Source organism: Drosophila takahashii, chromosome X, assembly GCF_030179915.1.
Source record: "Drosophila takahashii strain IR98-3 E-12201 chromosome X, DtakHiC1v2, whole genome shotgun sequence".
Classification (NCBI taxonomy): Eukaryota; Metazoa; Arthropoda; class Insecta; order Diptera; family Drosophilidae; genus Drosophila; species Drosophila takahashii.
Window position 1 is genome coordinate 685,643 of NC_091683.1, and position 16,483 is coordinate 702,125.

The 16,483-nt window shown below is 43.0% G+C and overlaps 1 protein-coding gene across 3 annotated transcripts in view; it reads right to left on the reverse strand.

Annotated features, from left to right (window-relative positions):
- Nucleotides 1-207: 207 nt before the first annotated feature.
- Nucleotides 208-16,483, reverse strand: part of br (broad-complex core protein) — a 45,913-nt gene continuing 29,637 nt past the window's right edge. Inside the window, exons 8-9 of one of the 3 annotated variants that reach the window (XR_011419789.1) lie at nucleotides 7,384-8,900; nucleotides 4,452-4,541 (exon numbers count right to left, since the gene is read on the reverse strand). Coding sequence is in view for 2 of the 3 variants with exons in the window: in XM_017151069.3 (XP_017006558.2) it covers nucleotides 14,198-15,624 (1,427 nt within the window). In the remaining variant the exon portion in view is untranslated. Of the gene's footprint in view, nucleotides 4,542-7,383; nucleotides 8,901-9,379; nucleotides 15,625-16,483 lie in introns of those variants that run through there. The other 2 variants (XM_070219129.1, XM_017151069.3) reach the window with 2 other exon arrangements.

Here is a 16,483-nt window from a genome sequence, read left to right on the forward strand (position 1 = left end):
ATTGTATATAATATAATAAATAATTTTGACTAATAATTTTCAATTATCTAATTGTTTTTCCGATTTAAGTTTTGTCTTCTAATTTGTAATTTGTAATAATTTTCCCTTTTCTTATCGTACTGAATGTTTTGTGATATGCGTTGCATTTTGTTCATCATTGTAGTAATTTTAGCCCTTTTCTTCGATTATTCAATTTCAATTTTTCAATTTTTAAATTCAAATTCAAATTTTGGCTCACACATACATGTACAAGGTACTTGCGCATGGGAGAGTGACAGATAACAACAGATAAATAGATATTTAGATAGAAGTTCTGGTGTCCTAACCCTTTTTTGGGTGGGGCAAGGGGAGAGTGCGTCAAATATGGGGTATACATATACGATTCTATTTCTAAGAATATCTTTATACGAACTTTAGAGCTATAAACTACATTAATATGATTCAAAATCTTCTTATTAATGGTACGAATATATGCGTCTTTTAATCAGTTTATTTTGGCCATGCTAGATCTAGGTCCTTTTGTTCTCCGAATCTTTTCATTTCTTTTTCGTTTCTGGCTGGGATTCTGTCTGTATAGTAGGGATGTACGATCTATGATGAGGGGTTTCGAAGGGTCGTACAAGTTCGGTGGTTTCCTGAGCATTGGTTAGCTTCCCTGAGTTTTCGAGGTCAAACGAAGGGCTTTAAAAAATATAACAACAAATAGAGTGTATGTATCTAAAAGAGGAAAATATGGTTTGCGGTTTGTTTTGCTTAAAATGATTGGTTTTATTGTGTTACATTTGCCAAAAAGTATAATTTTGAATAGGTTTAATAGTTTAATTGGATACATAAACAATAAGTGTATAAAGAAGGTGCACAAAAAATAATACAAAAATTCGCATTCACAGTTTCGTTGAGTTTCTAAACATAAATTTTGTTTGAGTGGTAACATAATTAAAAAGTATAAACAGCCAAAATGGAATTTCGTCAAAGGAAAATACAAAAATTTTCACTTTTCAAAGATTTTGTAAGATCACAGTTTGTTTTGCATTTGCATTATTTTTCGTTTCTTGTCTCTGCGTTTTCTTTTCGTATTCGTAATATTAAAAAAAAGAGTTATAAATGTCTTACAAATTTTAGGAAATTAAATACTACAATAAACTGTAAATTTCGTCCAACTATCAGAGAATAATAAAGTATAAAACACATTTAAAATTAAACACTAAAATTAAGAAAAAAAAAGATATCATAAATAGGTGTAAAAAGTAAATGTACGTGGAAGAATTACAACTACGCTATGATGAAAGGGAGAATCTTGGGACCCTCCAACGCTCCTATTTCATTCCATTTCGATTTCGATTCCACCTATCCCAACCTATCCCAATCTCTCCTGACCTTTGACCGCTCACAAGTAACTGTATCTGTAGGGTTGAGTTGAATAAATTAATTAAGACTATGTCAGATCTACAGAGCCGAGACTGCCCATGATATTACTGTCCGATATTACTGAGAAAGTGCCTGAGTAGTTAGTTTAACCTGGATGGATCTTCGCTTGAACGCTGATAAGGAGAGGGACCTCGAGAAACCGATACCTCAACCAATCCCCATTACACTCTATCCTATCTGGTTCCTAGTATTCCTATTCCTAGGGTTTCAGTTTCTGTTTCTGTTTATGTTTCGTCTGGGTAGCATGGCACAAAGAATACTAATTCCTATTCCTACTACTGCCCTATATCTATGCTTTGTTGACAAGAAATCGGAAAGGAAAACTCGCACTTGATGATGAAGTTAGATGATGATATGCCCCCTTAGAGGTGTGTTGATTGGAAGATTCTGTAGACTTTCCTGCAGTGTGTTATCATAATATATAGGGTGTAAATTGGTTAAGTTTAAGAAATTCCTGAGACATTGAATTGATACACATTCTTCGTACTTTTCCTTATTCTTTTTCACTTTTTCGCTTTCGTATTTGAAATCTTTTCTAACACAGATGTTCGTGGGTGTGTTTCTTGGTTTCTTGGGCAGTTTAATGTTTCCTCTAGTTATATCTGTATTCCCGATAGTCTGGTGGACCTTGAATAGATATTGCTTGGTAGCTCGACAATGTTCGGCAGTGCAAACTGTTGCTATTTCTGATTCTGATCTGCTGAATATTCGAAATTCCACATACTTTTCTTTTTCTGCTCCTTGCGACTCTTGTTATTAAATTTAATTTCAGAACATTTGTACTTCGCTGGTGAAAAATCACTGAGTTACTTTGCGGTTTTGTTTTTAATACGTTAATCCTCGATTTGCAAAAATGTTTACAGCTCTTCTTCTTCTGTACACCACACGTACTAGTAGACGGTACATCATCTATCATCGGTATATATATTGTATATATGTATGGTAAATGGTAAATGGTGTATAAAGTAAAGTATATACATATGTATACATAGACTTTAGTATATTTTTTCTGGTTTCTCTCGTCGCACATATGCACATTTATCATTTATACGCATGTGTATATATGTATATATAAAAAAAATGATTTGAATTTCTGTTACTTTATTCGTCGTACATGTGAATAAGTAGAAAAAAAGTGACTTTTCTACTACATACTTGATATTTTATCCCTGATAACGTTTTTCTTTTGTTTGTTGGTTGGTTTTGTTTGTTTGTTTGTTTGTTTGCTTGCTTGTTGCATGTGGTAAACTTCTTTGTGCTCTCTACCGACTTTATGTTTAACATTAGATTTGCGTTAATCTCTTACTCTAGTTCTTACATAAGTGCTACATTTACAGTAAGGTTCCTTCGAAAAAAAAAACATACACTCATCTTAATATTACATCTATTTTGCCGTAGGATCTTAATCTTGATCTTGATATTTTCTCACTGGAAACCGAATCTTTAGAGAACGCAGCAGTTGGCAAATAAAATAAGGGGTTTACAAACTTTATGGGGTAAAAACTAGCAAAAAAAATGTTACATTTTTATTGTATGGTGTGTGTGTGGGGGGCGGAGGCGGGGGGCGGGGCGCCCGAGGAGGTAACTCAGATTCTATTTTTAGATTTAAGATTCGGTTGCGATTTCGGATGCAGCTTCATCTAACATTCTAGTTTTAGTTTCAGTTTCAGCTGCAGATTCAGATTATATGATATGTACCGTTATTGCTCCATCCGCTGCCGCCCCCTTTGGGTCACGCCCCCTTCTTTTGTGTAAGTATGTGTGCGTGTGGGTGTGTTCTAGTCCTTCGTTCTCTTCCCATTTTGTTGTTGTTGTTGAAGTTAATAAGGTTAACATAACGCTAATTCTAATAAGTATTCTTAAAACGCAACTTCACGATGTTTTTGCTTTTGTTTGTTTTTTGTGTGTTCAGAGGTATTTATGATTTATCGAAATTATTTACACGATTCTTGAGGTATTGCACATGAAGCAGCGAAGGTGCTTCAACTACTAAGTAGGTGAGAGCAGCACAAAAAATAACTAAGGATATAGATAGACAAAAAAAAAGGTGTTTCTGGCATTTATCATAATATAATAATCAATAATCGTAATAATTACCTAACATAGGGATAAGAATAATAAAACAGTTGACGCCAAAATATGCCTAATATGCTTAGAGTACGCGCTTTAATTGATAATTAATTAGCTAAGACCTGGACCCCTCTTTTTTTATCGAGGGTTTCCCAAAAGATCGTCGTTTAAAAAACAATGGGCAAAGTATTTGTAGCTGGTCTTGGCTGCTGCTCACTGGTGGCGATTCGTTCTCGTTCTCTAAAAGATGGCGTTCCAACTTAGCTCCTATTGGATGCCCGGCGGCGGCTGTCCCAGCTCGCTGGTGAAATCGAACAGGCTGGTCCGCGGATGCGACAGTCCGTGGTGATGGGGATGCGCCGGATGATGGCCATGCCCATGGCCGTGACCCACCAGCCCGTGCTTGATGGCCGAGGTCTTCAGCAGGCGCTTCAGCATCCCACTGGAGCCCCGGTGCTGCAGACTCTTGTGCGTCGTCAGCGAGTTCTTGGTGCGGTACCGCCGGTGGCAGAACTCGCACACATACAGCGTGTCCGACTGCTCGTGCTTGTCCTGGAAGTGCCGCTTCAGCGAGTAGTAGCACGAGAAGGTCCGGCGACAGTAGGGGCACTCCTGCGGCTCGTTGATGCCCCCGCTGGTGGGCGGTGGCATCCGCAGCGGCAACTGTGGCGTTCCCCCCGCCTGTGGAGTGGCCGAGGCACCCTGCTGCTGCTGTCCGGGACTGGAGCCGTTGTTGTTGCTAGTCGGATTGGAGTTGCTGCCGCTGGAGTTGCCACCGCTGTTGTTGTTTCCCCCGGAGGCCGAGGAGGAGGAGCAGAGGTTGCTGCCCACACTGCTGCCGACGCTGCCGGGACGCGGCGGCGATGTGGATGCATGCCCCAAAACGTGGCCGTGGGCATGGTGGCTATGCAGATTGTAGACCGCCGCGGCCAGACTGCCGTTCAGCGAACTGGTGGGCGAGGTCAGCGCAGTGGGCGGCGAGGGCGGCGATGAGGTAGACGAGGTGGGCGAGGTAGCTGCGGATCGGCTGATGCTGTGCGGTCCTGAACACAGGAGATAGAAAAGAGAGGCGTTAGAGAGGGCTACATGATGCATGGGTGGGTGGATAGGTGGTGGGGTTTCTTGTCAATTCAAACTTGAGGCTTAAATACCGATAATATTTTGGTATATTGATATTTGATATTTATATATTGCTTTTGTGGTTGGTTCAGAAAGTATGAAAATAAAAGTGCACGTTAAGAGGTTAAAGATACATGGTAGATTCGATTCGATTCCGTGAGTTACGGAAGATCGGGATACGGGATAGGGATAGGGATGGGGTGGGGATTTCAGGAAAACAGGACAGGATAGAGGAAGATGTTTAAAATAAAATACGGTAGGTAGGTAGGTAGGTAGTAAATGCTTGAATGCTCTATTTTAGCACTAAGAACTGCCTGAATTGAATTGAATTTGAATTGAGGTTGCTAGCAGAGAGTAGAGGTAAAGCGTTATACAGTTTAATACTCGAATATATATATATGTGTGTGTGTGTAGTTATAAAGGTAAAGATTAAAGCTTTTCGCCACTACATTGGCTATTCCGAATTTCGAATTTCGTTTTCCGGTTCGTCGCCTATTTAGTTTGTACATTCTCTAGAGCGCGAATCGGAAACGTATCGGGTCGAAAACGGAAGCGGTTAATTTTGTCAATGGCTGTTGATACTTTTGGACCTGGACTTTGATAGTTTTTTTTTCTTTAGCATGTCTTCTGAGCTTATGTTATATGCATATGTGTGGAGTTATGGCAGAGAAGGAATTCTACTTGATTGTACTAACTGCTTTCCTACTGAAGATACCGCTTTTCAGCGCCCCCGTCGAGTCTTCCTGGTGGAAATGCTCATGCATGTGCCAAACAACCAGGTGAACTCGACGGCGGTCTGAGATTCTGGGATCTGTAGTTTATTTTCAAACTGTTCTGTACACTATACACTTTTGTAACTACTTTGTAGGCGTAAATAGGGAAATTAGGCTATAAAACAACCGAGTTTACATATATATACATAGGAGATACGAACGAGTTACACTACAAACCAAACAAAGTGCACATGCAATCAAAACACGTACGTGTGTGTATGAGTGTCAATGAGTGGGTGTGTGGGTGTGTATTGAGTGTGTGTGTGTGGGATGAAAATGTGGGGTAGCAAGCAGATGAAGTCGTCACATATGCAAGCAATCAGCGAGTGGCGAGATGAGGCAAAGCGAGTAGCGAGTGGCGAGTGGCATGCAGAGAGACAAGCGAGAGCAAAGAATCAAAAGTAAAGCAATAAACATTAGACTAAATTAGAAGCTAATCACATTTCGAATATCGATTTCAGATGTGTCTTGCGAGCTTTCACTCGTCGGTTTTTTATTCAATTTGGCTGGTTTCAGTTTCTGTTTCAGTTTCATTTTCGTTTGGTTAGGCTTGTTTAGTTTTTATTTTGCTTTTCTTTTGCGAGTAAATTAGGGAAATTGAACAAAACTAATGCGGTAAATAAATGATAAACTATGATTGCAGTTAGTAATTGGGCACCGCGACTTGATTTGATAGATCAAGCGTGGAGAAAGCGTGGCGAGTCTGGATTCGATTTACATATGTATGTACGTTTCTTAGTCGTGGCCCTCCGACGACGTAAACTTACCAAAACAAAAAGTTAATTATTTGAAGAGACTGATATCTAAGGATCTATTTTGTAGTTGAAGCGTTCGCTATCCATTTTAGTTCTCTATATTTTCGTATTTCTATTTATAGTTGAAATAGGTATTCTTTATACATATGTGGGTGGTACGCTTGCTTATTTTTACAGTTGCATCAGAGGGTAACAGTGGGTAATGAGACAGAGAAAGGAGAAGGAGAGAGGAAAGAGACAACAATACGAGTACTGGAAACGCAGATGCCAAGTCAACGCGGCGTAAGAGGAGCAGAGGTTCGAAGATCAGATGTACAGAGGAGCTGAGAAAGGGCTGTTAGTGGGGAGGAGTGGGATTCCCTCGCCCTCGCATCATCGGGCAAAGTTACTCGCGAATCGGGCTGAAAATGTCCAAATCAATCAATGAGGAGCGAGATCGCTCTGGTCACTACTAGTTAGTTAGTAAAGCTTCAGATAGAGAGAGATAGAGACAGAGAGCAGGAAGAAAGACTGGTGAACGCCCTGGTTTATGTTGAATATTAGTTGTTAGGCGCTTGAGCGAGTAGTAGAAGACAGAGCGAGTAGGAAACGAAGAGAGAGAGAGAGAGATAGAGGTGTAGAGAGCGAGCGAGCGAGATCGTCTACGGTAGCGAATGAGTGGGTCGTACTTACAAGTCGCAGATGTTTTTTGTACATGAGTTAGGTTAGGTTAGGCTACAGCTACGGCGAGTCTAGTGGAAAGTGAGAACGAGAGCGGGGAGGAGCGAGTTCGGAGCGCGAGTGAGCAGGCAATATACAATGGTTAAAATATACATAAGAGTAGAGCGGCGATTTTAGACGAGGAGAGTGCGTAGTTTTAGTGGCAAGCTGACCAACGCTGATATACCACAGTGGTTGGTCGTTGGTCTGGTTAATTGTTTGCATCTAGAAACAATTTGTACAGAGTAAGCGTATCGATAGCGCAAAGGTGGCGAGCCGCGCTCGTTGGATCGTTAGTGTGAATGGCAAGTAGATAAAAGATAGATACAGAGGAAGAAAGAGATGCTTGTACAGATAGAGAATCAGATTCAGATTCAGCCATATATAGTAGAGGTGGCTGGGGCTCAAGAGAGAGTGAGACAGTGGACAGTGGTAGAACGAGAGGCCATGAGAGGGAGATAGCATGTAATGTACTAACTACGTATCGGCGCATGGTCGGATACTTGGCTACCAATGTAGTTTAAGATGTTGGGGCTAACCTTTAGCAAGCGCGCGATCTTCTACTTTGACTGACTAACGAGTAGCGGGTGCGAGTAGCGAGACGCTGGTAGCGAGTAAAGTTAAAGTTGCGCCTCTGGTACACTGGTACATCATCATTACATCATGGTCAAGTGGAGCCAGCTCACATCCCTCCGATTTCAGGATTCAGGATTCTGGGTCTCTTTCATTCTCCGCTCGACAAAATGTGTTCTGGTAGTTGTTCTTGTTGTTGTTCTCGTTGAGCCAAGCCGAGCCGTTTTGTATTGTTGCAGCATTTATAGCACTAGGCACAAGTTGATCGGCGAACTGGGGGACTTATGCCTAAGTTGTGCTTTATTTTCCACTATTAATTATTCGTCTTCGAGTTATGTTATATATATATATAGCTATGAATGTATATATATATGTATTTTGCTTTTTATAAGTATATTTATGTTACGGAAGAAAGCTCGTTACAATCTGTTCAATCTGTTCAGCTTGTCTAGGTCGAGTGGGAAATTACGTAGATATTGAGAAAGGCAACTTGTGCGAGGTCCGTCCGTTTTCGAACTAACAGAAACACGAAAAAGAGCTATAATTGTAAAATTGACTACGAGTACGTTGTATGAGGTATAAGGTAAAAGAAGGCCACAGAGTGTAAATATAGTGTATATCCGTAATCTTTATATACTGGTCCATAGGCGTTTGAGGTTGTGAAAAAGTCAGCAAGTCTACTACGTTAGGTCGACATCGATGTACAGGTTGATCTGGCTAATCTAACTATGATCTAAAACTAGCTTACCTACGTCTAATGTCTTTTGTTAATAGTTAGGCATATAATATTAATATATATTGTTCGTAATCTTCTCCTACTCTCTTTGTTCGTCGTGTATAATAGATTGGTAGGTATATATATATCACTACATAATGGCATTGCTTTAAGTTTGAGCTAAGTTCTAGTCCGATGTCTAGTTGCTCGTGGTGGCAATCGAAGGGCCGTGACTGCTGCTGTGACTGTGACTTTGACTGTGACTGAGACCGTGACTGTTTCGCTGATAGAGGTAGTAGTCATACAGAGTCATTATCTGTCGTTGCTGTATTAGCAGTTGGTACTGATCGTTTAGCAGAGGTCGCTTCGGATAGATATCCGTGTGATCTGTCATTGGAGTTGAGGTAGTAGAAGTCAATGTCGGAGTTGGGTTTGTATTGGTATTCATCATGGTCATGGTTGTGCTGGCTTTCTTTTGCTTTTGCTGTTGCTGTAGACCCGGCAAGGGCGTTATGTCTCAGATCGACGAGTTGAACTGGTTATAGAGCTTAATGTCCTTCATCTCCATTTCGCCGGGACGGGACTTGTGGTAGGTATAAATGTGCGTCATTAGCGAGTTCCTCGAGCAGTAGACCCGCTCGCAGATGGCGCATCGGTACTCCTCTTGGCGTACGGCGTGCTTGTCGGCAATGTGGCGCTTGAGCGAGGCTTTCGAGCAGAGCAGCTTACCGCAGAGCTGGCATGAGAAGAGTTTCTTGGGCGAGTTTCCTGCAAATTGTTGGATTGTTGGATTTGGATTTGGTATTGGTATGATTTGGTAGTTGGTATTTGTTTGGTTCTAGTGGTTCCAGATAGAACCTCTTATCCTAACTAAGGTACTTATGCAGTACTTCCTCACACACAGGAGGATGGACCAGGGTTTCTGAAATGTTTCTGAATGAATGGGCCACCCAGCTGAGAGGTGTTCACGAGTGTGGCATGTTCTGGCATGTGGCAAGAGACATAAATAAATAACGTTACATATATAAATGACATACATAAATTAAAATTATAGGTATATATAGGTTACCACCTTGTGAGCTCTCCTTAACTCCGGAGATCGTGTGTGGGGAATTGGGGGGTTGAGATATTGGGGTTGAGTGGTTGGGAATGCACCACCAGTGATGAGTGGCCCGTGTTATCGACTAACAGTTAACAGTTACGGTTACAACTAGCGTTATCAGTTATCTTGTGGTAGTGGGTAGTGGGTAGTGGGTGGTGGGTAGTGGATTGTGGGTGGGAGCTGGATTAATATAGCGATCTGGGCACACTGAGAGCGACCATGACTGAGGTTAGACGACATTCTACGCGGATGAACTGAAGTGGAGTGAACTGAATGAGTGGTCCCAGCACCAGACACTCGCACAGATGGAAGTTGGGTTCATGGGGTTCACAGGGTTCAGGTCCAAAGGGTCGGGGTCAAAGTGGAACGTATAGCCAAGTTTCCAAGTTTCCAAGTTCCCCATTCCAAGACAGCACAACAGGACAACCAGGGGATGGGGGGTTTTAAAAAAGAATTCCTCGGCACATACAAATGGTTCACTTATATACATTCTATTTATTTAAATAATAACACGATATCATTTTGTTTTTTTAATTATGAAAATACTTCGTTTTTCCTTCTGTCTGTCTGAGTGTGTGTGTGTGCGTGTTTGCGTGTGTGAATGCGTGTCTGCGTGTGTGTGATTTCAATGAACTTGCTTTTCCGATCTTTACGTATAACGAAATTAACGGGTTTTCTTCATGTTCGGTTCGGATTTCGGTATTGGTTTTGCTTTAGCTATAGCTTTTCTTAGAGTTTGAGTTTGTCTGCTCGACACACTTACACAAATACATAAAATTATTAATTATCCAAAGTTTTGCTTCGTATTATTATTATATATGCTATGTGTGTGTGGTTGGTGGTTGGTTAGTTCTAGTGCTGGCACCTTGCTTATATACAAGTGAACGTACAGGAGACAAAAATGTACATTTCTTACTAGGCTAGAGTGGAAAACTTAATAGTTTCTTTTATTGTAGTTTTAGTTCGAGTTCGAGCTTTCTTTGAGGGGTGGGTAGTGGGGAGAAACAAACAATTCGAAAGCCAAAGGAAACTTCTGTCTGTTGCTTTTCTTTTCATACTAATCATGATTTTCTTATATTTTCTCTTTTGATTGGATTGGCTTGATCTTCGATCGGTTTTGGGGGCGTGGCTTTGGGTGTTACGGATATTGGTATGGGGCTATATTTCTACCGTTATAAGTATGCAAGCGTTTGTGTACGAGTGTTTGCAACTATATGAGATATTTTGTTTATTGTATTGGCTTGTTGTCTCTCTGATTCTGATTCTGATTCTGAGCGTAGAAAGGAGCTGAATGGAATGGTATATAGACCATCGAGATCCTTCCTCCTCTCAACACCAAGTCTGGGTTCTATTTCTATGCGTATTTCTTGCCTCCTCGGATTTTTGCTATTTTACTTATGTACGTATAGCCATGTAGTTACTGCACTGTTACTGTTACTGTAGTTTAGTTTATTTTAAATATCGCGTATTGTAGTTGTAATTGTAATTGTAATTGTAGTTGTTAATGTAATTGTAATTGTAAGCTTTATGTGGCTTGGAGCTAATGGTTCATTGGATAATACGGTTCAGTATGCATACATTCACTTAACTGGCAAAGGTATAGGAATTAATGGATTAAGGGCTTAAGGGGAGGGGTTAGTGGTTAGGATCTAGGGGGGAACATCTATACGAATAGGAAAAAAAAGTAGTCATAGTACGTACACACGTTTAAACAGGCGAACCTACTATTGATTATTCGGTATTTAATCGGTATTCTGAGTTCTGAGTTCTCGGTTTTGGGTTTTTGGTTTTCTGTTAGGATACCTCGCTTATCGAGGTCTTACTGCTGCTATTTCGAGTATCAATATGCTATTTAGTTAGTTAGTTGGTTAGGTCCTCAGTTTAGTTAGTTGAGTTTATCTGTACCTGGGCTCTGTACTCACATGATGCACCTTCTCAAACACTCTGGGGCTTGTGAACTGTTATCTGTTATCTGCGATGTCTGTTAGTTTGTTACTTTGTTATTTTTGTTAGTTTGTTTGTTAGCAAGAAGTACATGTTTTAAGTAATCGACATTTAAAGTGCGAAGCTGCGACATTCGACATTATTCGAACTGCGAACTGCTATGTGACTGTCATTCAGTACTCATACATAAGTCTGGATTTACATTTCCACATTTATTGAATATAATCATAATCATAATAAAAACGAGGTGACATTTGGGGGTGAGGTCGGAGATCGGAGAGCTGGGGACAGCACTCGGATGCTCTACATATATGGCATTGCAGCTGGCGATTTGGGATCGCTTGGGTTTGTGTGTTCCAGCGTAACAAACGGAGGGTTCTCCTTATAGATATCGATACAGATACAGACACGTACGGTTAACTTATTATAGTCGTATGTGCATAAGCTATGTAAATCGAATTTTGGTATCAAAACGTGGGTGGTGATTCAACTTAATCAACTTTTCAGACTTTTCGTTTGCCAAAAGAAGCAAGAAAAAAAATACATACTCGTAGGTTATGCGTGGGTGAGTTTACACTAAGAGTTAATTATAATAGGTTGTATAAAAAATAAAATTCGACTATACTCGCACACAACGTTTCCACTCTCTTCGCTCTCTTTTCCTCCTCCTCCCTCTCTTTCTCTCTCTCTGTTCTACATATATCCTATGTTGTATAGGTCCTATAGGTGTGACTTTTAACTAAGGCCATCCATCCTTCCTATCGCTATCCCCAACTTTGGGGACCCCAACCCAAAACCAAAGATGAAATTGCACACGCCTAAAAATAATGTCGTTCTCTGTTCGGTTCTGCGGTTCTGCGGTTCCTCTGCCTGACTAATCCTTCCACGGGTCGTCCCAGGTCTAGAACTAAGAGTCCTAGTCCTCGCCCCTTCCAAAGTTCTACTTCGAATGATCAGTCTTCAAATTAAGGTAAGGTTGGTGCTGGAAGCAAAGTAAATCTATACCATCAATAATCTGGTCGCTAATTTTGATTATACGTTTAGTGTCGCGTTAGTTTGCCAATTGGAAAGCATAGTTCTATAATAATAAGTGGCAACATATCATATCATATCAACTGGGGACCAACAATTTCATTGTTCAGTGTCGAATTTTTTCAGCTATCGGCTAACTTTTATCGATGATCGCTCATCGTTCTTCTGTTCATTCGGTTGAGTTTAAAACTAGTCAGTCCTGGTCCCCGTTTTCTTTTTCTTTTTTTCCCCAAGCTTCGAAACGCGCAAGAACTCTGTTCATTCTCATTATCATAATCATAAATCCCCCGTCAGTGCTATTTCCACCTATATACAATCTTAGATCTCCCTTCTTCTGCTCCCATCTCAAAATGGATTTATGCTTTTGCTGTGTATGCGTTATGCTGAGTCATAGTCTTAGTTATATTCGTATTCATATATTCATATTCGTATTCATAGTTATGCAAATACATGTACAAATGTATGCTCGCGTGTGTGGTTTTTCCTAAGAGCAACGCTTTTAATTGTAGATAAGTAAAAAAAATCGTATTACACACACATTCACTTAGGGATAGGTTTACATTCTTGTGGTTTTTACATTGACCTTGCTACTCATTTGATGAATATTTAGTGGCTGCTAAATGTACACATATGTTATATATATATATATCTCTGATATCTTACAATGATATTAAAAAACAAAAAAAAATGCATTAGCTGTATGTTTTTCGGTTCGTGGGAGTGTTATTTATATATGTGAGGGGGGTAAGAATAGTCTTGGATGCTGTACAGATGACGGGAAGTGTTCGATTCAGATCCATTGTGATCCCCGGCTGCATCCACATCCACATCTATATCGGCTGGGAATCAGATTCAGTTCTGATGGGCATGGCGATGGCATCTGGGTAATACTCAGGGGTACGTGTTCAATGGGGTATGTGGTGGGGTTGTGGGTGCTGTGGTTTTTGTATGTGGCATGGCTAACAGTCTTCTATCCTGGGCTCCAATCTTTCTCCTATTCTAGTTTTAAACGTGACAAACCCTATTCGCATCCCAATTTGGGATGGGCAAAAAAAATGCTTATATGTATGCTCCATATTCATTTCCACTTTCGTTTCCAGCGCGATCTGATTGAGAGTCTGAGTGTGTGTGCGTATGTGGGCTTGTATGTATGTATATCGCTATATAGCTTTATCGTAAAAGACCTTTGTTTTTGCTTGCTTTATAATCAAGTCGTAAATAATCACAGTTTTTCCATTTGCCTAAAAATGTTTTTTTGTTTGTCTTCCTTTCCTCTCCTTATCGCTTTCTTTATTCTTTATTCTCGATGTTTGCCATTCGTTTTTTTTTTTTGTTTTCTTTTTTGTTCTGGCCGAAAAAGTCTTTGAATTTTCCGTTCTGTGAGATCCGAAATTTAAATGTTTATGTGGTATATAGTAGTAGTAGTAGTCCTTCTCCTCCTTTCGGTCGTTCGGTTCGTTCTTCTGCTCCTCCTCCTTCGCTGGATCCTTCGCTGGATCCTTCGCTAGATCCTCCTTCCGTTGTCCTGCTTTTTCTAGTGCTTTGTGTGTGGGTCCGATCATCATCTTTCGTAGCATACTTTCCTGCGCCCCTCTTATTGGTCTAGTAAATTCATGCGTTCGTAGGGATGCTGGTGCGGATGGGCATGCGGATGGGCCAGCTGGTGGGGATTGTGGTGGGCCATCGGATGCTGGTGGGCCAGGTGGTGTGGCGGCAGGTGGTGCTGGAAGGGTCCACCCCCCCCGGCCGAGTGCTCCAGCTGGGTGAGATCGACGGTGGGCGTGCCACTTGGCCCTCCAGGCACTCCGGCTCCCAGTCCATAATCCTGTGCTGCTCCTCCTCCATTCAATCCCTCCTGTCCAGCTCCTGATCCACCCGATCCTCCGCCACCACCACCCGCCGCAGCTGCTGCCGCTGCAGCCGCCGCTGCCGCCGCGGAGTTGTTGAGCGCCACGTGGAACAGCTGCTGCAAGAGTTGCTGCTGATCTTATAAGAAGTCCATGCACGGCTTCACGATGCCCGGCGAGTTCTGTTGCTGCTGCTGCTGCGCCTGGTGGGCCGCCGCCAGCTGGAGCGTCGAGCTGGCCGTTCCGCCGGCCACGGCGGCTGCCCCCACGATGGGCGAGAGCAGGAGCTCGGCGGCTGCAGCTGCCGCCGCCGCTGCGGCAGCCACGGCATTGCCACCGGCCCCGCCCGCTCCGCCCACGCCCACATTCACGCTGTTGTTGGCCGCAGCGGCCGCGGCGCTCAGCGAACTCAGCGACTGGTGGAGCCGGCTGCCCGGACTGCCCGCCTGACCCACACCGGCGCCGTGATGGAAGTACGAGTGATGGTTCTTCTGCCGCCGATGGTAGATGCTCTTGTGGTTGTTCAGCGAGTTCAGCGTGCGGAAGACCTTGTGGCACAGGTTGCAGACGGCATTGTTCAGCGGCTGCAGGTGCTGCTGCTCCTTGTGGCGCTTCAGCGTGAGCTTGGTGCTCAGCAGCTTGCCGCAGACGTCGCACCGATGGCAGGCGTTCAGGGGCAGGGGCAGGAGCAGCCGGTTGGCCTGGGCCACATCCTGGGCGCGCACCGAGGAGAGGAGGCTGCTACCCGGACCGCCGCCTCCTCCGCCGCCGCCTCGTCCGCCGCCGCCACCTCCTCCACCGCCGCCGCCTCCTCCTGCTCCGCCTCCGCCGCCAGTCGAGGGCGACAGGGAGGCACGTCGGTGGTGCAGCAGATGGTGGTGCTCCAGGGGCGATCCCGCACGGGCCAGGGCATGGGCGGCATGGTGGGCGGCATGGGCGTGGGCGGCGTGGGCATGGTGGGCGGCCAGCTCGTGGTGGGTGGCGTGCAGCTGGTGGTGGCTCGGTAGCAGCGACAGCGGATGCTGGCCGAAGTGCGAGTGGTGCGAGGGCAGTGGTGGCGGTGGTGATCCGCCGCCTGCGCCTACGTTGGAGCGTTCGAGATCCCGCTCGCGATCCAGCGATCGCTCCCTCTCACGTTCTCTCTCGCGCTCTCGCTCCCTTTCCCTCTCCCGCTCCCTTTCCCGCTTGTGGTAGGCGATGGGCGAGGGCGAGGGCGTGGCACTGTGACCGCCCGCCTCCGCCAGTCCTTGGGAGGATCGCGATAGGCTCCTTTCGCTCCCTGCTGCAATGTGCAGATCGCTGGACTTGCTGCTTCCTCCGGATTTCAGCTGTTGTTCCTGCTTCAGTTGCTGTTGTTGTGGACTGTTGTTGGTATGTGGTGTGGAATGATGTTGTTGTTGTTGTTGGAGGAGTTGTTGGTGTGGTGATGACTGTTGTTGCTCTACTTTTTGTTGTTGTTGGCTGTTGTTGTTGTTGTTGTTGCTACTACTATTACTAGGGGTGCCACCACCACCACTACCACCGCCGGGCACAATGACGCCACCAATTAGGCTGCCGGTGCTGCCACCTAGACGGTCATTTTAGAAAAGGAAGAGAAGAAAAAAAGAGACAATAGTGACTTTTCTGTATATTTGACTTTGTTGTTATTTGGTTTGGTTGTTTGTTGGTGTTTTTTCTTGTGGTGTTTGGTGGTAGTTGTTGTAGTAGTGGTAGTGGTAGTTGTTCATGTCTTGTTTTCACTTTCGTGGTCTCTTCTTGTGTGTGGTGTTAGTTTAGATCTGTCAGTGTCTGTATATCTGTAATCTGTTTCTGTGGTCTGTTTTTGTATCTGTATTTTTGGTTTTAATTTTATAACACACTAACAAATCCAGGCTCAAAACAATGTAAATTTGCTAACTTTGCTTCAAAACTGTTTATTCAATATTTTGCTTTTTTCTGTGAATTTCTTATTTTTGTTGGTTTTTGCGAACTTTTTTTTTTTTGGAATTTGTGTTGGAAAAAACGCTGCTGTTCTCGGATTTTCGAGTCAGAGTTCAAATTCGGAGTGCGTTGCGCAATTTTCGCATTATCGAAGTTTCGATTATCGGCTTGGTTTCGATTTCGGTTTTGGGGGTTTTCATTCCCTTTTTGTTGATTTAATTTAGTTTTTTTTTTGGGGAAAACGCATGGAAATAAAATGGTAATAAAACGGTTTTTGTTGACTGTTGTTGCTGTAGCTGTTGTTGTTGTTGTTGTGGTGGTTGTTGTTGAACTCGAAATTGCACAGTTTTCATGCCGCGTGGTGGGGAACTCGGCTTAAATTCGAACTCGAGCTCGAATGCGAATGTAAACCCGTATTGGATTTGGCGATTCGTTTCGTTTCGAATTCGAATTCGAAAAGTTGCAACCCGATTGATCGGTGGCAAACGCAGTTGCAGTTGCAACCA